Consider the following 23,980-nt stretch of genomic DNA (forward strand, 5'->3'; position numbering starts at 1 on the left):
TTGGTTATTATTTGCTTGAAATTATAAGATTTGCCAGTTGTGAGTGCGAGTCTTTCCCTAAAAAATATTTTTCCTGAATTTCATTTAATCATTTTATTTGGTTGTATAGATAAAATACTATACAATGTTCTATACTTGAAGAAGAAAGTCTAGTTAGCATGTATGCTAAAATACAGATAGCGTAATATTAATATACACATGTATGGCAACCATGTTATTCTCCAGACGTTACTATGACGGGCGCCTCAAAGTCATACTGACATTGCTGTTCTGGAAATGTACACCAAGAAAGACTTCTTGCCCTTCCTCAACCTTCAGCGGCTCGTCTAACACAAATGCTGCTTGTTTCCAATGTGACATTTCACTGGAGGTGTCCACATGGAAATCTTCATCGAGGTGGAGGTGATACCAGAATGCAACAGCAGTCACTTGTCCCGATTTACAGATTCGCACCTGGAAGAAAGTGGCACAAATGTAGTCATGGTTTGAGTTCACAAGAGCGTGTAAAAGAATAGTCAGCTTTTCATCCCAATTGTTAGCTATTTTTAATACATCTAAATTTTAATAAGAGCAAGATCTACTAGGTTAAAACATTCTGATGTATCCGTAATAACTGGATGCCATATGGCTGACCTTTAGGGAATCCCATTTTTATTGCGCAGTCATAGATTTGAATAGACGATTCTCATCCAATACCCGAAAAAACAAATACATGCTGTGAATTTTTTCACTTGGAGACTTGACGGTGGGGACACATGGACGGACGGACACACCTGAACAACTCAATTGGAGAACCGAATGCCATCGGATTTTTCACTGACAGCACTCGGAATGTAAATACGATCATGTGAACTTGGACTAACAGAAATGATGGTAGCAGTTCACAAAGTACATGTAGTCATACATGTCAGTAAAAGAAAGGGAAAGGTCACTGCCCCGAGTGATCCAAGGCAGACTGCTGGCTAGGAATCCACTGCTTTAAACTCCATTCACAGGAACCTGGTTGTTATGCAGAGTATTCGTAGGAACCAGACAAGACTCCATATGGTGCTAAACTCAGCTTTATGCAGAACATCTGACACCAGAGAAGAGGAGATGTAGCTGTACTGTTGCTATATAGTTCCCAAGCTGGTACAACTGTACCTAGACAAATAAAGGGTTGTACCAAAAGCATTAATGTGTAACAAAAAGCTAAAATGCCAAAAGAACACTTCCTTTTCTAGACCTGTGCATCCTTCTCCGAATAATCTCCATATTGCTAAATTCAGCCTCACACATACAGTTTATGCAGGAATAACGGGGTTGTCCACTTTAGACAATGTCTTCTTGTTCAAAGGTCTCACATGGGCTTATTAACACATAAGGATTTATTGGCCCATGGGAGTGACATTTTGTTTCCCCAAGGACAACACACTACAAAAACGGTTGACAGTGTACATATGACAATTGGAGCCATGTCCTACTTTGGTCCGTTTTGCACACAGAAATCGCACATTCAAGTAAATGTCTACAATAAATGGATGACATCTATATACCATCCATATCTCATGGGCCAGGTCAGAAGAGACACTTAAAATAGTCTTCCAATGTTTTGTAGGAGAAAAACAGACAGCACAAAACTGAAATACACAAAGAACAGGTAATCGGTTTGTGAGTGAAGACGAGGAGGTCCTGCTGCCGAGACCCCCAGCAATGTGTTTGATTTGACTGCAGTACCTTCACCGGAGAAATTAAAAGTAACACTGCCCCTAAAATCAGAACAGGTTGTGAGGACCAGAGGATGCCAGGTAGTAACAGGTCAGTTCCTTTATACTCATTTTTTAGATCATTTACTGCCACAGAGTCTGTGCACTGAGCCTAATGCACACATCGAGAGCTTTAAGAGACAAACTTTAAAGTTTCACATAAGCCCCGATTCACCAGATGGAGGCCAAATGTGTGCCCTTTTGTCTCTCCTGTGGCCGGTATTTGTCTTACTGTCACTTGTTTAACTATATAGGAAAGTGACTGAGGCCACTGTTGGCCGTATTCCTCCTGCACCTTCATGCCCGACAGTGTGTCCCTAACCTAATTCCTCAACATAGCCATCAGTCCGGCTGCTGTGACACAGATCTAACGGCACACTGCTCCAGGTGCATCCATGCCAATTCCATACCTTCAAGTGAACCTATCAGCAGGATTGTGCTCACTATGAATGTTTTTTTTCTCTTTTTTAAACCACACAATATGATATGCATTATGTAAAATAAGGGGCAGGTCACTGAGGGATCAGTAGCCTGTAGGGTAGGGGTCAAAAGCCATACTGATGAATACCTAAGCAGAGCACCAGATGAAGACCCCCCCCATAGGCCGCCCTGGGGCACGAGAATCTCATTAACTGAAAATAAGTTAACGGCGCCGACCTGACACTGTCTGTAGGTTACTCAGCAAAATCCTCCAGACAGGTTCACTTGAAATTGTACAAAACGGTTTTAACTTTTATGAGGATTCCAATGTAGAACTTGCACGCAAAAGAACATCAATTGCTGTGGGGTGGACATTTCACTTACAGCTCCTCCTGCCTCCTACGTCCGACAGGTCACTTATTTCAGTGATCTGCCGTCCCTGAACAAGGAAGTTCAGCTCACTCGTCGTCTGCATGGGGACGAGATCACACAGGAGGCACTGTATCAGAGTGCAGGTAGGGAGGAAAGCAGACAAAGGCTATATGCAGGGAGAAGAGATCACACAGGAGGCACTGTATGAGTGCAGGTAGGGAGGGAAAACAGACAGGCGATATGCAGGGAGGGAGGAAAGCAGACAAAGGCTATATGCAGGGAGAAGAGATCACACAGGAGGCACTGTATGAGTGCAGGTAGGGAGGGAAAACAGACAGGCGATATGCAGGGAGGGAGGAAAGCAGACAAAGGCTATATGCAGGGAGAAGAGATCACACAGGAGGCACTGTATGAGTGCAGGTAGGGAGGGAAAACAGACAGGCGATATGCAGGGAGGGAGGAAAGCAGACAAAGGCTATATGCAGGGAGAAGAGATCACACAGGAGGCACTGTATGAGTGCAGGTAGGGAGGAAAGCAAACAAAGGCGATATGCAGGGAGAAGAGATCACACAGGAGGCACTGTATGAGTGCAGGTAGGGAGGAAAGCAAACAAAGGCTATATGCAGGGAGGGAGGAAAGCAGACAAAGGCTATATGCAGAGAGAAGAGATCACACAGGAGGCACTGTATCAGAGTGCAGGTAGGGAGAAAAGCAGACAAAGGCTATATGCAGGGAGAAGAGATCACACAGGAGGCACTGTATGAGTGCAGGTAGGGAGGGAAAACAGACAGGCGATATGCAGGTAGGGAGGAAAGCAGACAAAGGCTATATGCAGGGAGAAGAGATCACACAGGAGGCACTGCATGAGTGCAGGTAGGGAGGAAAGCAAACAAAGGCTATATGCAGGGAGGGAGGAAAGCAGACAAAGGCTATATGCAGGGAGAAGAGATCACACAGGAGGCACTGTATGAGTGCAGGTAGGGAGGAAAGCAGACAAAGGCGATATGCAGGGAGGGAGGAAAGCAGACAAAGGCTATATGCAGAGAGAAGAGATCACACAGGAGGCACTGTATCAGAGTGCAGGTAGGGAGAAAAGCAGACAAAGGCTATATGCAGGGAGAAGAGATCACACAGGAGGCACTGTATGAGTGCAGGTAGGGAGGGAAAACAGACAGGCGATATGCAGGTAGGGAGGAAAGCAGACAAAGGCTATATGCAGGGAGAAGAGATCACACAGGAGGCACTGTATGAGTGCAGGTAGGGAGGAAAGCAAACAAAGGCGATATGCAGGGAGGGAGGAAAGCAGACAAAGGCTATATGCAGACAGAAGAGATCACACAGGAGGCACTGTATGAGTGCAGGTAGGGAGGAAAGCAGACAAAGGCGATATGCAGGGAGGGAGGAAAGCAGACAAAGGCTATATGCAGAGAGAAGAGATCACACAGGAGGCACTGTATCAGAGTGCAGGTAGGGAGAAAAGCAGACAAAGGCTATATGCAGGGAGAAGAGATCACACAGGAGGCACTGTATGAGTGCAGGTAGGGAGGGAAAACAGACAGGCGATATGCAGGTAGGGAGGAAAGCAGACAAAGGCTATATGCAGGGAGAAGAGATCACACAGGAGGCACTGTATGAGTGCAGGTAGGGAGGAAAGCAAACAAAGGCGATATGCAGGGAGGGAGGAAAGCAGACAAAGGCTATATGCAGACAGAAGAGATCACACAGGAGGCACTGTATCAGAGTGCAGGTAGGGAGGAAAACAGACCACACAGGCAGTATATGAGTGTAGAGAAAATGAGAGGACCCAGGGCACCCACAAGAACAGTGTGTGTCAGCACCAGAGAGGAGAGATTCCTCCATGGGCTGTAGAAGACACATGACAAATCATTAAGTTGGATCTGGAATGCCCAGAACTTATATTCAGCATGTATTAGAGGGACAGTCAGCCTTCATGAAAATATTCTTAAACTAGATGCAGGCTACAAATCTAAGTCTAATGCAAATAAATGCACAAAAATATATTTTTTTTCCTATAACTCGTAGGTAAAGAAAATGACAGAATAGTAATGTTGGACAGATCACATTACCTTTACTTCAGTAGCTAAGCTTAGATGGTTAGAATATGGGTTCATTAGATCCAGCCTAAGCAATTCTATTGGATCACTTAAATGGACACAAGGCAGGGTGGACAGATTCAGGAACACATGCACAGGCACCTGTAAGAAATAGTTACAGAAACTTCAGGATATTTTTCTGAATACAATAACTTTTTCATTCCATTTAATTGTGCACTCATGTAGTGTACTGCCATTTCTCCCTATATAAAGCAGAAAGAGAACGGAAGCCCCAAGCTCCACAAAATGGAAGATCTTCACAGTTATTTTATAACAATGATTCCTTGAAGGGTTTTTAAGCTCGTCTCCCATCGAGCACATCTGAGACATCACTTGTTGGCAACTGCAAAGGGAGCTGCCAGCAGTGGACCTTGATGATTTGTGCACCCACATGCATTCCTGACAGCTATTAATAACCTCAATGATAGGGAGCATAACACAGCCAGCATTTGCAAGGTATGGTGCAGGCTCAGCTCCTGGAAAACAGTACAGCATCACTCCTAGATGTGTAATTAGCATATGCCGGTTAGGCAGTTTTCAGGATCGCTGCGGGGTGAGAAAGCGAGCAAAGAGAAAACAACAACATCCGTAGAATCTGTGTCTGTTCAGCTATGGCCACAGGGTTTTTGTCATGATGACACATTCTCTGCAAGTACTAAGCAAGATCAATCATATCGTCAATGTACAAAAATACACTATCTATAGCATTACTCACTGGCCTTCCTTTCTCCCAGATAATTACCAATCTGTTTGGTGGGTAACAAGCTCATTAAATGGTTATATGCATTGACCCAAATATGAACTGCAGACATATTAGGCCCTCTAATCATGGGAAAAGTCTGTGAATGTCTCAAGAAGCAAAGAATTGGGGTTCTATAGTGGAAGCACAGAGAGCCTGAGCATGTACATGGAGAAGGGGATCAAAAGATCAAAATAATTTATCTGCCTATTTGCAGAAAAAAAATGAAATTAATTAATTCAGACACATTAAACACATTTCACAATTTTGACATTTTATTTGACAAGTTTCATCTCACCTTGTACTGATTAATAGATGGCGCTATGTTAAAACCTAGGGTGGGTTCTGTGCCTTGAACCGCACTCTCCTTCATCAAGGTGAGGGACTCTACCAGCATGCCATGGATGACCACACACTGAGGGAAGATCTTTCCTCCAGACTGAAGCAAGCACCTAGAACGAGAGAAATTAACACATTAGGTACAAAGAGTACATGACATTGAGACTACCCCATGTGCAAATAAAGGTACGGTAATCTGCAAAATATAGGTGGCAGGAAGGTACAATATAAATGTGAATATAGAAGATTTGGATATAAAGAGTACAGCTTCTATGCACTCACCTATTATGGTTTTGGTGAACTTTTCGTCATACAACAATTACTCTTCTATTTACCTTGCAATGGCGCATTTCTCCATCACCTCTTGTCTGATCAGACCACAAGACTCAATGACATCTAGAATAATGATGCTCCACAACTTGTCAGACTTGGGTCTCTGTAAAACATCATCACTTGCTTCCAGTTGCTTCAGCCAAAATTCTAGCCTCTCTTTTGAGATTCCGTTCCTCCCCGATAACCTCTCCAGGGCAGCTTGGTGCTGCTTCTCTTCAACAGAGCTGTAAGACTTCACTTTTCCAAGCTGTGCAGCAATCAGAGGTAAAACAGAAAACCCTTCAGACACGTCCAGTATGTACAGAGGGTCTGAAGATTGTTCTTCTGGAGCCACCGTACCATTCTCTCGAAGTGCCAGAGAAGATATGACTTTACTCATAGCATGGCGGAAGTTCTCATGGTATGTAACATTATTAAGCAGGGCTATCTCACTGGGCTCCAGTTTGCACAGTTTTTGGCCAGCGCCCCTGTGATGTGTGGTCTGGAGACTGGCCAAAGCATCGCACAAGTCCGCCTCATTCTCCATTGCCATGTTATCGGAGGGCATGCCGCTGTCATCTTCCCCTCCTCTAATCACGGTGACCAGGTCTAACCTTAGGTAACAGTCAGGACAGTGTACGTCCAGTACTACTGTATCCCCACGGTTAACAATATAACCATCAGCTGTGGAGGAAAGCAAGAAGGATGCATACATGGGTATGGATGTATATGAGTATATATTATATATATACATACATTGTATGTGGTTCATGTAGAAAACTAAAAGTGTATACTTTACTGAACTATAGCACTGATATGAAGAAAAAGTAGTACTTGCTGAAAAGTTGACCAGGATCCCAGAGTGGAGATCAGTCTATTGTCAAAAGACTCTTAGGGTTAATTCAGACATCAGGTTTTTTGCTTTTGTTTTTTATCTATTATAGACTACACGGTAGTTCACATGTAACATTACCCACATGTCTACTTCATGGCACAATTTTTGAAACAATTTTTTTTGTTAGTAAGTTAGAAGGTTTAAAAGTTGATCAACAATGTCTAATTATTACAACAAAACTTATATTTATTTTACTTTTTTTTTTTTTAGGGACCACCTCACATTTGAAGTGACTTTGAAAGGGACCTATATATCATAAAATACCCAAAAGTTACACCATTCTAAAACGGCACCCCTCAAGGTCCTCAAAACCACATTTAAAAAGTTTATTAACCAATGGAAGAGATGGCGTGGTTAACCATTTTGTATTCAAAGTTACCATCAGTAAGATAGGTCTTTATATAAAGAATATGTTATCATTCACCAGGGAGACTTTGGATAGGGAATACGGCTTGCTCCCAGCACGTCTCTTCCTCAGGTCCAGTTGACAGGCTGTGCTCATGATCCAAATGCAGAACAAACCAAGTTATAAAACAGTCAAGATGCCCTTGTTCTTGGACCAGAACAGAGACCCTGAAGGACTTTCCAGAGGCAACGCTTTCCAAATCCTAGCATTAAAGCACAAGGCGGAATCCACTGTTACTTTCATAATGACATGTACTTTTCATCACAACAGAAAAACTAAATGACATCTATATGTTATTAGAACGCTCATCGTCCATTACAACATGGCACCAGTACATCCACGCTTCAACATTTAGAAGAAAATGCAGCAATAATCCTTACCTGCAGGCTATTAAAGTCTACAGTCAGTGCCTGGAAAGGCTTGCTCAGCGCTTTGTATCCGCCGGGCACTCTGCTCATCTTTTCAGTAACGTATGGCTCATTTGTCTCACTAGATTTGTGAGTGCAATGTACCGGACTGGAAAACTGGACAACGTCTATATTCACCCCGACAACTTCATTTACACACACCCTAAGCAAAGAAAGTTATAATAAAAAAGTAAATGCGTGGCACTTAAAAGAACTACTAAAAGGTGTTAGTAGGGATGAGCGGACCCATGGAAGTTCGGGTTCTGGTACCAGACTTGAAATTTATTCCAAAGTTTGGATTGGGTACCAAAACTTTACCCGAACTACAGTGAACTGCATTTAGCAATGGACACCAACTGTCCGGTACGAACCACAAATTTTCAAGTTCAGGTTTGTTCATCTCTATTTGTCAGGGCACACTATATTGAGGATCTATCTTATGGATAAACCATCATCAGTGGAGGTCCAACACCCGACACCACCACTGATCAGCTGTTATTTGCTCCAAGTAGAAAAAGTTCTGTTCTGCAGCTCCCAGCAGCGGCCTCTACACCATGAATGAAGGTGCATAGTTCCGCTCCATTCACAGTATTCACAACTGGCTGCCTCCCACCCCAGCAAATAACAGCGGATTTGTGGGAGTGCTGGGTATCAGACCCGCACTGATCAGATATTGATGACCCATCTTATGGATAGGTTATCAGAATGTGGTACCAACACTCCCTGACAGAAGTTATGTCGCTTATCCTTGTTATGTAAATAAAAGCTTATAACCCGACATTAAATTCATCCATTGGTTGTATAAATTATTCTTTTGAAAGCCGAAACCCTCCGAAATGTGGTTTAGGTTAAGAAAATAAATTGCCATCAATGCAGAAATATTGATCATTTAATGGACACAGATGGTCTGATTTTGGCAAGACAAAAAATTTGTCGCCTGGTCATATAATTCACCCAATCCTAGTTTACATCCTCACCTGTGCTCAGTAAATGATTGGTTAATTAGTGGGTGTGTATAAAAAAGAAACCCAGCACCCCCCCAGACCTTTACTTGAGCTGCAACTTGAGCTCTGACAACATGCCAAAAATCCACCCTGCGACCAAAGTCTGGATTATCAAGAGGCTGAAGACCAGATCCACTGCAGAGGTGGCTGGCACCTTTAATGTGTCTCAGCATCAAGTACAAAGAATTAAAAAAAGATTCAAAAAGATTGGAGATGTGTTTGACAAGCCCAGGTCCGGCAGACCCCGCAAGACAACTGCTCAGGAAGAACGCTTGTTGGTTAGAAAATCCAAAGCAAGCCCCTCTTCCACTGCAGCAGAGCTCCAACAAGCCTGGTCACCTCAAGTCAACTAGAACAGTTTGTAGGATTCTGTCTGGAAATGGCCTCCATGATCGAATCAGTGCCGAGAAGCCAGCACTAAACAAAAGGCAAATAAGAAACCGTGTGGCATTTGCAAAGTCCCACAGCCTGCTAAACAGACGGACGCTGGAAAAGTGGCAGAAGGTGGATTTCTCTGATGAATCTTCAGTAGAATTACACAGCTGCCGCAAATAATGCAGGAGACCTACTGGAGCCAGTATGGACCCAAAATACACCCAGAAAACAGTTAAATTTGGTGGTGGAAAGATCATGGTCTGGGGTTACATTCAGTATGGGGGTGTGTGAAACAATATCAATAGCCTAAAATATCAAGAAGTATTAGCTGCCTCTTATATTCCAAATCATAAAAGAGGTCAAATTCTGCAGCAGGATGGTGCTCCATTTCATACATCCATCTCTACAACAAAGTTCCTCCAGGCAAAAAAGATCAAGGTGCTCAAGGACTGGCCAGCCCAGTCACCAGACATGAACATCATTGAGCATGTTTGGGGTAGGATGAAAGGGGAAGCTTGGAAGACAAAACCAAAGAATCTAGATGAACTCTGGGAGGCATGTAAGACGGCATTCTTTGTTATTCCTGATGACTTCATTAATAAATTGTATGAATCATTGTTGAACCGCATGGATGCAGTCCTTCAAGCTCATGGAAGTCACACAAAATATTAAATATGACTTTAACCCCTTCCTGACATGAGACGTACTATCCCGTCCATGGGACCCGGGCCCCTATGCCCATGGACGGGATAGTACGCCTACCGCGATCAGCGGCGCCCACGTGGTGAGCGCCGCTGATCACGGCCGGGTGTAAGCTAATTATCACAGCTGACACCCGGCACAATGTGTCAGGGGCGGTCACGGACCACCCCCGACACGTTAACCCCTTGCACACCGCGATCAAACATGATCGCGGTGTACCGGGGGTTAAAGGGAAGCATCGGCAGGGAGGGGGCTCCCTCTGTGCTTCCCTGAGCCCCCCACGGCAGCGCAATGTGCAGCGCTGCTGCGGGGGGGGCTCCTTTCCTGCAGGCCCCCGAATCCAAGATGGCGACGGGGGCCTTCGGGGGCCTGCAGGAAGCTGGCTTCCTCAGTGCCTGCAAAGCGCAGGCATGAGGAAGCCTTCTGCAGTGCCGGTGACAGATAGCTGATCTGTCACAGTGATCTGTGATGTGACAGATCAGCGATCTGTCACAGGACAGTGATGTCCCACCTGGGACTATTTAATAAAGTTAAAAAAAAATTAAAAAAAAATGTTAAAATAAATAAAATCGCCAAATAAATTAGGAAAAAAAAAAAAAAATATTCCCCCAAATAAATCCATTTTTTAGAAATAAAAAAAACAAAAAAACAATAAAAGTACACATATTAGGTATCGCCGCGTCCGTAACGACCCGCCCTATAAAACTGTCCCATTAGTTAACCACTTTAGCGAACCTCTTAAAAAATAAAAAACGAAGCAAAAAATAATGATTTATTATCATACCGCCAAACAAAAAGTGTAATAACGCGCGATCAAAAAGACGCATATAAATATCCATGGTACCGCTGAAAACGTCATCTTGTCCCGCAAAAAACGAGCCGCCACACAGCATCATCAGCGAAAAAATAAAAAAGTTATAGCTCGCAGAATAAAGCGATGCAAAAATAATTATTTTTTATATAAAATAGTTTTCATTGCATAAAACCGACAAAACATAAAAAAACGACCTAAATAAGGTATCTCTGTAAGCGTACTGACCCGAAGAATAAAACCGCTTTATCAATCTTATCGCACGCGGAACGGTGTAAACGCACCCCCCCAAAAGAAATTCATGAAATGCTGGTTTTTGTTCATTCTGCGTCCCAAAAATCGGAATAAAAAGCGATCAAAAAATGTCACGTGCCCGAAAATGGTACCAATAAAAACGTCAACTCGTCCCGCAAAAAATAAGACCTCACATAACTCGGTGGGTCAAAATACGGAAAAATTAGAGCTCTCAATATGTGGTGATGCAAAAACTATTTTTACAATAAAAAGCGTCTTTTAGCGTGTGACAGCTGCCAAACATAAAAACCACCATAAATAGTAAATCAAACCCCCTGTTATCACCCCCTTAGTTAGGGAAAAATAATAAAATAAAAAAAATGTATGTATTTCCATTTTTCCATTAGGGTTAGGGCTAGGGTTAGGGTTAGGGCTGAGATTAGGGTTAGGGGTGTGTTGGGGTTCGGATTGGAGTTAGAATTGGGGGTTTCCACTGTTTGGGCACATCAGGGGCTCTCCAAATGCAACATGGCATCTGATCTCAATTCCAGCCAATTCTGAGTTGAAAAAGTCAAATGGTGCTCCTTCCCTTCCAAGCTCTGCCATGCGCCCAAACAGTGTTTTACCCCCACATGTAGGGTATCAGCCTACTCGCGTCAAATTGCAAAACAATTTTTGGGGTCCAATTTCTCCTGTTACCCTTGGGAAAATAAAAAAAAATTGGGGACTAATTGATCATGTTTGTGGAAAAAATACGATTTTTTTATTTTCACGCCCGGGCATTATAAACTTCTGTGAAGCCCTTGGGGGTTCAAAGTGCTCACCACACATCTAGATAAGTTCCTTAGGGGGTCTCGTTTCCAAAATGGGGTCATTTGTGGGGGGTTTCCACTGTTTAGTTACATTAGGGGCTCTCTAAAGGCAACATGACACCCGCAGAACATTCCCTCAAAGTCTGCATTCCAAAACGTCACTAGTTCCCTTCCGAGCCCCGATGTGTGCCCATACAGTAGTTTTCTCCCACATATGAGGTATCAGCGTACTCAGGACAAATTGGACAACAACTTTTGGGGTTCAATTTCTCCTGTTACCCTTGGGAAAATAAAAAAATTGGGGACTAATTCATCATGTTTGTGGAAAAAATACTTTTTTTTTCTTTTCACGCCCGGGCGTTATAAACTTCTGTGAAGCACTGGGGGGTTCAAAGTGCTCACCACACATCTAGATAAGTTCCTTAGGGGGTCTAGTTTCCAAAATGGTGTCATTTGTGGGGGGTTTCCACTGTTTTGATACATCAGGGGTTTTCCAATCGCGACATGGTGTCCGATCTCAATTCCAGCCAAAAACGTCAAATGGCGGTGCTTCCCTTCCGAGCTCTGCCATGCGCCCAAATAGTGGTTTACCCCCACATGTGGGGTATCAGCGTACTCAGGACAAATTGCACAATAACTTTTAGGGTCCTGTTACCCTTGGGAAAATAAAAATTTGGGTGAAAAGATCATTTTTGTGGAAAAAATATGATTTTTTAATTGTACCGCTGTACGTTATAAACGTCTGTAAAGCCCTTGTGGGTTCAAAGTTCTCACCACATATCTAGATAAGTAAATTGGGGGGTCTAGTTTCCAAAATGGGGTAACTTTTTGGGGGTTTCCACTGTTTAGGTACATCAGGGACTCTCCAAACGTGACATGGCGTCCGATCTGAATTCCAGCCAATTTTGCATTGAAAAAGTCAAACGGCGCTCCTTCCATTCTGAGCTCTGCCATGCGCCGAAACAGTCGTTCCCCCCACATATCAGGTATCAGCGTACTCAGGACAAATTGCACAATAACTTTTGCAGTCCAATGTCTCCTGTTACCCTTGGTAAAATAAAAAAAATTGAACCTGAAGTATTTTTTTTGTGAAAAAAGTTAGATGTTCATTTTTTTTAAATATTCAAAAAAATTCCTGTGATGCACCTAAAGGGTTAATAAACTTCTTGAATGTGGTTTTGAGCACCTTAAGGGGTGCAGTTTTTAGAATGATGTCACTTTTGGGTATTTTCTATCATATAGACCCCTCAAAGTGACCTCAAATGTGATGTGGTCCTAAAAATAAAATGGTGTTGTAAAAATGAGAAATCGCTGGTCAACTTTTAACCCTTATAACTTCCTAACAAAAAAAAATTTTGGTTCCAAAATTGTGCTGATGTAAAGTAAACATGTGGGAAATGTTAGTTATCAAGTTTTTTGTGTGCTGTATCTCTGTGATTTAAGGGCATAAAAATTCAAAGTTGGAAAATTGCGAAATTTTCAAAATTTTCACCAAATTTCCGTTTTTCCCACAAATAAACGCAAGTTATTTGAATTAAATTTTACCACTAACATGAAGTACAATATGTCACGAGAAAACAATGTCAGAATCACCGGGATCCATGGAAGCGTTCCAGAGTTATGACCTCATAAAAGGTACAGTGGTCAGAATTGTAAAAATTGGCCCGGTCATGAACGTGCAAACCACCCTTGGGGGTGAAGGGGTTAATAGCACCACAACTTCATTCACCAATGCTATGCAACATATATTTGTATTTTAAGTTAATTATTTGTTTGAATATTACTTTATGTGGCCGACAAAACTTTTCTCTTGCCAAAATCTGACCATTCTGTGTCCATTAAATGATCAATGCCAATTTATTTTCTTAGCCTAAACCACATTTCGGAGGGTTTCAGCTTTCAAAAAGAATAATTTATACAACCAATGGATGAATTTAACATCCGGTTATAAGCTTTTATTTACATAACATGGATAAGCGACAACTTCTGTTAGGGAGTGTAGACATCCTCATTACTTTGATCATAGAATCATAGAATCGTAGAGTTGGAAGGGACCTCCTGGGCCATCTGGTCCAACCCCCTGCTCAAAGCAGGATTCGCTAAATCATCCCAGTCAGATGTCTGTCCAGCCTCTGTTTGAAGACTTCCATTGAAGGAGAACTCACCACTTCTCGTGGCAGCCTGTTCCACTCATTGATCACTCTAACTGTCAAAAAGTTTTTTCTAATATCTAATCTGTGTCTCCTCCCATTCAGTTTCATCCCATTGCTTCTAGTCTTTCCTTGTGCAAATGAGAATAAAGTTGATCCTTCTACAATGTGACAGCCCTTTAGATATTTGTAGACAGCTATTAAGTCTCCTCTCAGTCTTCTCTTTTGCAAACTAAACATTCCCAAATCCTGCAACCTTTCCTCATAAGACAGGGTTTGCAGACCGGTCACCATTCTGGTCGCTCTTTTCTGAACTTGCTCCAGTTTGTTGATGTCTTTTTTAAAATGTGGTGCCCAAAACTGGACACAATATTCCAGATGAGGTCGGACCAAAGAGGAGTAGAGGGAAATAATGACTTCACGTGATCTAGACTGTATGCTTCTGTTAATACATCCTAGAATTGCATTTGCCTTTTTTGCTGCTGCATCACACTGTTGACTCATATTCAGTCTGTGATCTATTAGTATACCCAAGTCTTTTTCACATGTGCTGTCACTTAGCCCTATTCCTCCCATTCTATATATGCTTTTTCCATTTTTATTGCCCAGATGTAGTACTTTGCATTTCTCCCTGTTAAAAACCATTCTGTTATTTGCTGCCCACTTCTCCAGTTTATTTAAATCTTTTTGAATCCTCTCTCTCTCTTCTCTAGTATTAGCTACCCCTCCTAGCTTTGTGTCATCAGCAAATTTAATCAGTTTACCCGATGTACCGATAGGTGTAAGGCAATCTATTTGGCCCAGTCAGGGCACATGCACATGATAGGGGGAAGGGTTCCCGGCTGCCACGGAAAGGATGGAACCAAGGGAACAAACTCTCTCTTTGTAACCACTTAGATGCGTCAGCTTTGATCACAGCATCTAGGTTGGGATCAAAAATATGACTGATCTCAGGCAATAGATCAGGGGTTGGAAGCCACAAGACCCACGGACAAGTTACAGCCCACAATGCCCTTTTCTCTGGCCCCCGGGCAGATTCCTGGTGATCACAGAGCTTGGGCCAGCGGCTGTGCTTTTATGGCTACCAACTGTTTAATTTCTTACTGATCTGTGAGCATGCATACGCAGTGTTCACTACTGAACGTTGAGGTGCTGCAATGAAAATTTAGGTCCTGACACCAGTGCCACAGTCAGGAAGTACTTCGTGGGTGGAGTTAGAGCGCAATTAGTACGGCCCCCAAAGGATGCCATAAATATCCAAAAGGCCCTTGGCAGAAAAAAGGTTCCCGCCCCTGCATTAGACCAAGGTGTCGGCTCTACTGTACAACTTGCACATGTAGCGACAGTGTAATCAGAGCTCATGTGCGCATGTCATTACCATGATGTAGGATTATCTCAGATAAGACGACAGGCTAACTGTGTAATAATATGCTGCCCGTATGTCACAGCATGGAGCACACACCTCTGCATAGACAGCCACAGGCCTCACAGACTCTGGCGGGCACTGCATGTACGCACAATACAGCCTCATGCTTTTATATGGTCATTGAACTCCGGAGCAACGGATATTATGCTTAGAACTACATTATATGGATATTTTAATATATTCTTGTTAAGAATTTAACAAAAATATTTTGAGGTTACAAGTATTCACACTTACCTGTGATGCCTGCGGATCTCTGGGCATTCCACAACCATGCCATACACAACAGCACCCGCAGGTATGACCTGTCCGTACCCACCACAGACGGCATCTTTGGGCTGAGAAAAAAAAAAACGACTTAAAAAAAGAAGGTAAAAGCAGTAAATGACCTATTATTTGAATCAAGTCAGGCGTTTGCGTCACGTGAAATTTTAAGCAATGCTGGCAATGTTTTGTTCTTTATTTTCATATTACAGTATTTAAAAAAAAAAGTTTACAGCAAAGCTCCATATTATCAGAGGCAGGTTGACAATGATAGGCAACACCTCTTTACATGGCTAATAACACAGGATCCACCAAATCACAAGAGGCGAGGTCACCTGCTCCTCCGCCCTTCACAATGACCCTTGCCCACACCCATACAAAATATACGGTCAGTCCGTTCAATGCAGCCAAGTTGGAGCCTACAAAATCCCCAGAGTGAAAAAATGTCTACTTTTTTTTTTTATCAAAATAAATTATATATATATATTTCGAGCATTGCTTATATTGCAGACCTTAGGCTCTAGAAGTAAGTATTTCCAGGCATGGATAAGCGTTTCCACAATCCCTTCACCAAACAATCCAGCGTCTACAGTCTCTGTGACGACCAATGAGACCCTGCAAGGAGAAAAATCACTCAGACACATGACAAGACGTGAATCATGCTTCCAGCAGAACATGACCATTGCATGTCCATCCAAAACCAAGGCAGTAGAGGTCACCTTAGCCATGGAGTACAGATTGCACCCCCATATAGGAGGATTTCTCGCACAGAGGTCCTAGGATTAGTGCAGGGAGCATGAGGCTGCCTGTTAGTGTCTGCAGCCAAAGGAAGAACGATTGGCAACAGGTATTTATAAAACCCAACATATAAGTCTTTTCTACGTACTTTTCAGGTATATGTTCAGGGACTTGAACATCGTGAGACTTCATGTGCAGAATCTTGATCGTGTCTTCCATGTGATTAGCAGCCACAACCTCACAGGCCAGGTCAAACATGGTCTTGGAGAGCTCACAGGCATACACGTGAGGGGCACCTGCACTTTTGGCAAACATGCTAAATAAAACATATAATAGGGCCATTATTATGGCTTGGGAACATACGTGAGACAGTGCAAGGCTGTACAGGAAAGGTTCGGGAATCCTTTAGGACAGTGTATCAGTGTCCTGCTCTGGACTTGCCTTAATATCCCGGTGCCAGTCCCAATGTCCAGCACAGTTTTGCAGCCGGCCAGCACCGCGTTTTCAATTGCTTTCTGATACATCTGGTTCCTCCGGACATCGTTGAGCATCACAAAATGCCAGCGCTCCACAAGCCAATTCGCTACACGGAAGAAATTCTCTTTGGCATCAGCCGAGTCTGGGTTCAACTTTACAGCCTTGTAGAAATAACCGGCGGCTTCATCTCGAAATCCCAATCTATGTCCGATATAGAAAAGCATAAGTCACCGACTCTCCAGCTTTCATATGGCACAATACCAGGCCGGAGGAGAGGCCTCTCACCTGAACAGCTGCTCTCCCATACTGTTGCAGATCACATCGTCCTTCGGAAACAGTTCCAGAGCTTGTTCATAACAATTGAACAGATCCTGACTGCGGCTTAAGGCATAAAGCTCTTCTGCCCATTTGAAAAGGGCATATTGGAAAATCTCCTAGAAAACACAGCGGGGAAAAAGGAGCACAAACATGATGGATCGTGGATCTCCGGTCACACCCCAAACCCAGAATGTACCCAGCACTATTAGGACGACCTGGTGAGGTTAGGTCACAGGACGTCATCTTCCTAATTTCTAAGCCTCTCTCACCGTATTCAGGATGCGTCAGTAGTCCAAAAGTATTGGGTCAGGGCTTGTATCTGTCATTTCACTCATTGTTATTACTCTCTAGTGGCCAACAACAGATCTATTATAGAAAATAATAGCAATGAATGAAAATACAGATGCTAAGACTGATGAAACGCAGGACTTCCAGAAATCCATGTGCTTACTGCCAAAACAACATAATTTAGGTAAATGCAAGAGGTTTCCTAGGTGTGAATAACGCCCTATGGATTAGTACAATGGAAGTTTAGTGACAAAATATCATCAGTCAGGACTGAAGCAGCACTGGAGCTGTAACACTCAGATCACAGGTAACAGTATGTAATGGTCACATATGTGCAATGATGGAACTGAAGAACACTTACTAGTTAATGAGGAAGGTGGCCCTACTGTGCCTCCCTCCTGGGTAAGTGTGCATGTGGGGGGGGTGCTGTGCCTCCTGGGTACGTGTGCATGTGGCGGGGGGGTCTGCTGTATCTCCTGGGTACGTGTGCATGGGGGGGGGCTGCTGTGCCTCCTGGGTAAGTGTGCATGTTGGGGGGGTGCTGTGTCTCCTAGGTAAGTGTGCATGTGGCGGGGGGGTCTGCTGTATCTCCTGGGTACGTGTGTGTATGGGGGGGGGGGGTTGCTGTGCCTCCTGGGTACGTGTGCATGAAGGGGCTGCTGTGTCTCCTGGGTACGTGTGCATAAAGGGGCTGCTGTGTCTCCTGGGTACGTGTGCATAAAGGGGCTGCTGTGTCTCCTGGGTACGTGTGCATGAAGGGGCTGCTGTGTCTCCTGGGTACGTGTGCATGAAGGGGCTGCTGTATCTCCTGGGTACGTGTGCATGAAGGGGCTGCTGTGTCTCCTGGGTACGTGTGCATGAAGGGGCTGCTGTGTCTCCTGGGTAAGTGTGCATGTGGTGGTGGGGGGGGGGGGTCTGCTGTATCTCCTGGGTACGTGTGTATGGGGGGGCTGCTGTGTCTCCTGGGTAAGTGTGCATGGGGGAGCTGCTGTGTCTCCTGGGTAAGTGTGCATGGGGGGGCTGCTGTGTCTCCTGGGTAAGTGTGCATGTGGTGGGGGGGGGGGTCTGCTGTGTCTCCTGGGTAAGTGTGCATGGGGGGGCTGCTGTGTCTCCTGGGTAAGTGTGCATGGGGGGCTGCTGTGTCTCCTGGGTAAGTGTGCATGTGGCGGGGGGGGTCTGCTGTATCTCCTGGGTACGTGTGCATGGGGGGGCTGCTGTGCCTCCTGGGTACGTGAGCATGGGGGGGCTGCTGTGTCTCCTGGGTACGTGTGCATGGGGGGGCTGCTGTGTCTCCTGGGTACGTGTGCATGGGGGGGCTGCTGTGTCTCCTGGGTACGTGTGCTTGGGGGGGTTGCTGTGTCTCCTGGCTAAGTGTGCATGGGGGGGTTGCTGTGTCTCCTGGGTACGTGTGCATGGGGGGGCTGCTGTGTCTCCTGGGTACGTGTGCATGGGGGGGCTGCTGTGTCTCCTGGGTAAGTGTGCATGTGGCGGGGGGGTCTGCTGTGTCTCCTGGGTACGTGTGTATGGGGGGGCTGCTGTGTCTCCAAGGTAAGTGTGCATGGGGGGGTTGCTGTGTCTCCTGGGTACGTGTGCATGGGGGGGCTGCTGTGTCTCCTGGGTAAGTGTGCATGTGGCGGGGGGGTCTGCTGTATCTCCTGGGTACGTGTGTATGGGGGGGCTGCTGTGTCTCCTGGGTACGTGTGCATGGGGGGGCTGCTGTGTCTCCTGGGTAAGTGTGCATGGGGGGTCTGCTGTGTCTCCTGGGTACGTGTGAATGAAGGGGCTGCTGTGTCTCCTGGGTACGTGTGCATGGGGGGGCTGCTGTGTCTCCTGGGTAAGTGTGCATGGGGGGTCTGCTGTGTCTCCTGGGTACGTGTGAATGAAGGGGCTGCTGTGTCTCCTGGGTACGTGTGCATGGGGGGGCTGCTGTGTCTCCTGGGTACGTGTGCATGGGGGGGCTGCTGTGTCTCCTGGGTACGTGTGCATGAAGAGGCTGCTGTGTCTCCTGGGTACGTGTGCATGAAGAGGCTGCTGTATCTCCTGGGTACGTGTGCATGAAGGGGCTGCTGTGTCCCCTGGGTACGTGAGCATGGGGGGGGGCTGCTGTGTCTCCTGGGTACGTGTGCATGGGGGGGCTGCTGTATCTCCTGGGTAAGTGTGCATGGGGGGGCTGCTGTGTCTCCTGGGTACGTGTGCATGGGGGGCCTGCTTTGTCTCCTGGGTACGTGTGCATGAAGGGGCTGCTGTGCCTCCTGGGTACGTGTGCATGAAGGGCTGCTGTGTCTCCTGGGTACGTGTGCATGAAGGGGCTGCTGTGTCTCCTGGGTACGTGTGCATGAAGGGGCTGCTGTGTCTCCTGGGTACGTGTGCATGAAGGGGCTGCTGTGTCTCCTGGGTACGTGTGCATGAAGGGGCTGCTGTGTCTCCTGGGTACGTGTGCATGAAGGGGCTGCTGTGTCTCCTGGGTACGTGTGCATGAAGGGGCTGCTGTGTCTCCTGGGTACGTGTGCATGAAGGGGCTGCTGTGTCTCCTGGGTACGTGTGCATGAAGGGGCTGCTGTGTCTCCTGGGTACGTGTGCATGAAGGGGCTGCTGTGTCTCCTGGGTACGTGTGCATGAAGGGGCTGCTGTGTCTCCTGGGTACGTGTGCATGAAGGGGCTGCTGTGTCTCCTGGGTACGTGTGCATGAAGGGGCTGCTGTATCTCCTGGGTACGTGTGCATGAAGGGGCTGCTGTGTCTCCTGGGTACGTGTGCATGAAGGGGCTGCTGTGTCTCCTGGGTACGTGTGCATGAAGGGGCTGCTGTGTCTCCTGGGTACGTGTGCATGAAGGGGCTGCTGTGTCTCCTGGGTACGTGTGCATGAAGGGGCTGCTGTGTCTCCTGGGTACGTGTGCATGAAGGGGCTGCTGTGTCTCCTGGGTACGTGTGCATGAAGGGGCTGCTGTGTCTCCTGGGTACGTGTGCATGAAGGGGCTGCTGTGTCTCCTGGGTACGTGTGCATGAAGGGGCTGCTGTGTCTCCTGGGTACGTGTGCATGAAGGGGCTGCTGTGTCTCCTGGGTACGTGTGCATGAAGGGGCTGCTGTGTCTCCTGGGTACGTGTGCATGAAGGGGCTGCTGTGTCTCCTGGGTACGTGTGCATGAAGGGGCTGCTGTGTCTCCTGGGTACGTGTGCATGAAGGGGCTGCTGTGTCTCCTGGGTACGTGTGCATGAAGGGGCTGCTGTGTCTCCTGGGTACGTGTGCATGAAGGGGCTGCTGTGTCTCCTGGGTACGTGTGCATGAAGGGGCTGCTGTGTCTCCTGGGTACGTGTGCATGAAGGGGCTGCTGTGTCTCCTGGGTAAGTGTGCATGTGGCGGGGGGGTCTGCTGTGTCTCCTGGGTACGTGTGTATGGGGGGGCTGCTGTGTCTCCTGGGTACGTGTGCATGGGGGGGCTGCTGTGTCTCCTGGGTACGTGTGCATGGGGGGGCTGCTGTGTCTCCTGGGTACGTGTGCATGAAGAGGCTGCTGTGCCTCCTGGGTAAGTGTGCATGAAGAGGCTGCTGTGCCTCCTGGGTAAGTGTGCATGAAGGGGCTGCTGTGTCTCCTGGGTAAGTGTGCATGAAGGGGCTGCTGTGTCTCCTGAGTATATGTGCATGGGGGGGCTGCTGTGCCTCCTGGGTACGTGTGCATGAAGGGGCTGCTGTGCCTCCTGGGTACGTGTGCATGAAGGGGCTGCTGTGCCTCCTGGGTACGTGTGCATGAAGGGGCTGCTGTGCCTCCTGGGTACGTGTGCATGAAGGGGCTGCTGTGCCTCCTGGGTACGTGTGCATGAAGGGGCTGCTGTGCCTCCTGGGTACGTGTGCATGAAGGGGCTGCTGTGCCTCCTGGGTACGTGTGCATGAAGGGCTGCTGTGTCTCCTGGGTACGTGTGCATGGGGGGGCTGCTGTGTCTCCTGGGTACGTGTGCATGAAGAGGCTGCTGTGTCTCCTGGGTACGTGTGCATGAAGGGGCTGCTGTGTCTCCTGGGTACGTGTGCATGAAGGGGCTGCTGTGTCTCCTGGGTACGTGTGCATGAAGGGGCTGCTGTGTCTCCTGGGTACGTGTGCATGAAGGGGCTGCTGTGTCTCCTGGGTACGTGTGCATGAAGGGGCTGCTGTGTCTCCTGGGTACGTGTGCATGAAGGGGCTGCTGTGTCTCCTGGGTACGTGTGCATGAAGGGGCTGCTGTGTCTCCTGGGTACGTGTGCATGAAGGGGCTGCTGTGTCTCCTGGGTACGTGTGCATGGGGGGGCTGCTGTGTCTCCTGGGTACGTAAGCATGGGGGGACTGCTGTTTCTCCTGGGTAAGTGTGCATGGGGGGACTGCTGTGTCTCCTGGGTAAGTGTGCATGGGGGGGACTGCTGTGTCTCCTGGGTACGTGAGCATGGGGGGACTGCTGTGTCTCCTGGGTACGTGAGCATGGGGGGACTGCTGTGTCTCCTGGGTACGTGAGCATGGGGGGACTGCTGTGTCTCCTGGGTACGTGAGCATGGGGGGACTGCTGTGTCTCCTGGGTACGTGAGCATGGGGGGACTGCTGTGTCTCCTGGGTACGTGAGCATGGGGGGACTGCTGTGTCTCCTGGGTACGTGAGCATGGGGGGACTGCTGTGTCTCCTGGGTACGTGAGCATGGGGGGACTGCTGTGTCTCCTGGGTACGTGAGCATGGGGCGGGGGGGGCTGCTGTGCCTCCTGGGTACGTGAGCATGGGGGGGTTGCTGTGTCTCTTGGGTAAGTGTGCATGGGGGGGCTGCTGTGTCTCCTGGGTAAGTGTGCATGGGGGGGCTGCTGTGTCTCCTGGGTAAGTGTGCATATGGGGAGGACGCTGCTGTGCCTACAGATGTGGCCCTGCCAAATGTACAGTGGTGCTCACACTGAGGAATTGTAAACACAACAGTATTTTTGGTTTGAGTGCTGTCTGTGAAAATACATGGACAACCTCAGACCAAACTTAGCCAATGGGGCGGTGCAGATGAACAATTTTTTCATAGCCTGAATCTCATTGTGAAAAATAAAACATAACAAGCAGTAGTTTCTTCTGTAAATCTGAAGAGACTAACCAAAAAAAAAAAAAAAATGGACACCATACACTTCCTGACAGAAGTTATGTCGCTTATCCATGTTATGTAAATAAAAGCTTATAACCGGACGTTAAATTCATCCATTGATTGTATAAATTATTCTTTTGAAAGCTGAAACCCTCCGAAATGTGGTTTAGGCTAAGAAAATAATTTGCCATCAATGCAGAAATATTGATCATTTACTGGACACAGAATGGTCAGATTTTGGCAAGACAAAAGTTTTGTCGCCTGGTCATATAATGCACCCAATCCTAGTTTACATCCTCACCTGTGCTCAGTAAATGATCGGTTAATTAGTAGGTGTGTATAAAAAGAAACCCAGCACCCCAAACCTTCACTTGAACTGCAACTTGAGCTCTGACACCAAGCCAAAAATCCACCCTGCGACCAAAACCTGGATTATTTGTCCGCCAAACGGATCCGATTCCGTTTTTTGCCGCAAACGGATGTTTGTTTGTTTTTTTTAAACGGATCCGTTTTTTGACGGATCCACAGTAACCGCTAATGGAAGTCTATGGGACAAAAAAACGGATCCTCCAAAAAAATTGCAGATCCGTTTTTGACGGAAACTGATGGATTTTGACGGATTTGAAAAAACGGAAGTGTGATCCAGGCCTTATAAGCTTTTATTTGCATAAAATGGATAAGCGACATAACTTCTATCAGGGAGTGTACGTAGCTACTGCACAGGATCTTGTGGCCACAGTACATGGTCTCAGGATCACTCGTGACCAGTGGTCAAACCCCAGCGATCAGCAAGTTTACTCCCCCCCAAAAACAAGGTGATACCCACATTCTCAGCACACACAAGACCAGAATCCTGGCTGAGCCCTCCACACCCTGACACTGAGCCCCCCACACCCTGACACTGAACCCCCACACCCTGACACTGAGCCCCCCTGACACTGAGCCCCCCCTGCACATGTGACTATTAGCATCACACAGGCCGATACCTTAAAGTCTTCCCTGAGCTCAGGAGCCAGGCTGAGCACCAGCAGGAGGTGCGCATAAGCGGTGCCATAGTCCCGATCCCGCAGACACAGCTCAGCGCTGCTCACAGAGCCGGATATCAGCTCCCTCCTGCCGGCAGCTTGTCCGGCCTTCCGCCCTTGGCGATGCTTTCTTCGGCCAGCTCCGTTCATTTCTGCCATGACGCTCAATCAGTTAACACCCGACGTGCGCCGCCATCTCCGCAGTGATAAGTGCAGAAGGGAACTAAGGACAGAAGTATTGTGTGGAGCATCAGCTGGAACGCAAGTGCCAGGCGCCCGAATATGACGTGGCGGTCACTGATTGGATAAAGCATGATGGAGTCAAAGCGGCAGTGGCATCCTGGCGGCGGCTAAATCACGTATCACCACCTGACCGTGAAAGAGGCCTGCACGAATCTCCCCTCATTACAGCTGTGCAAGAATCCCCCCTCATTACAGCTGTGCACGAATCTCCCCTCATTACAGCTGTGCACGGATCCCCCCTCATTACAGCTGTGCACGGATCCCCCCTCATTACAGCTGTGCACGAATCTCCCCTCA

The 23,980-nt window shown here is 46.8% G+C and overlaps 1 protein-coding gene across 1 annotated transcript; it reads right to left on the reverse strand.

The window, feature by feature from the left end:
• Window positions 1-78: 78 nt before the first annotated feature.
• On the reverse strand, window positions 79-23,751 carry PRMT9 (protein arginine methyltransferase 9). The gene is made up of 12 exons (XM_073576245.1): window positions 23,402-23,751; window positions 17,026-17,174; window positions 16,705-16,941; window positions 16,412-16,579; window positions 16,038-16,140; window positions 15,499-15,599; window positions 7,724-7,913; window positions 7,362-7,545; window positions 6,066-6,726; window positions 5,690-5,843; window positions 4,626-4,754; window positions 79-453 (listed from the first exon to the last, which is right to left on the reverse strand). Exons 1-12 carry the CDS (start codon window positions 23,597-23,599, stop codon window positions 232-234), a joined length of 2,496 nt encoding a protein of 831 aa, XP_073432346.1. The 5' UTR covers window positions 23,600-23,751; the 3' UTR covers window positions 79-231.
• Window positions 23,752-23,980: the final 229 nt, after the last annotated feature.

The sequence above is a fragment of the Dendrobates tinctorius genome, unplaced genomic scaffold (genome assembly GCF_039654945.1).
Source record: "Dendrobates tinctorius isolate UK_male_01 unplaced genomic scaffold, ASM3965494v1 ptg000008l, whole genome shotgun sequence".
Classification (NCBI taxonomy): Eukaryota; Metazoa; Chordata; class Amphibia; order Anura; family Dendrobatidae; genus Dendrobates; species Dendrobates tinctorius.

Bases quoted from the DNA above. Each gene is read 5' to 3' on its own strand.
- PRMT9 (XM_073576245.1), bottom strand. From the start codon at position 23,599: ATGGCAGAAATGAACGGAGCTGGCCGAAGAAAGCATCGCCAAGGGCGG. The intron at 15,600-16,037 runs GTCTGCAATATA...TTTTTTTCTCAG, and splicing joins ACTTACTTCTAGAGCCTAAG to CCCAAAGATGCCGTCTGTGG. The intron at 7,914-15,498 runs GTAAGTGTGAAT...TTCTTTGCTTAG, and splicing joins GAGATCCGCAGGCATCACAG to GGTGTGTGTAAATGAAGTTG.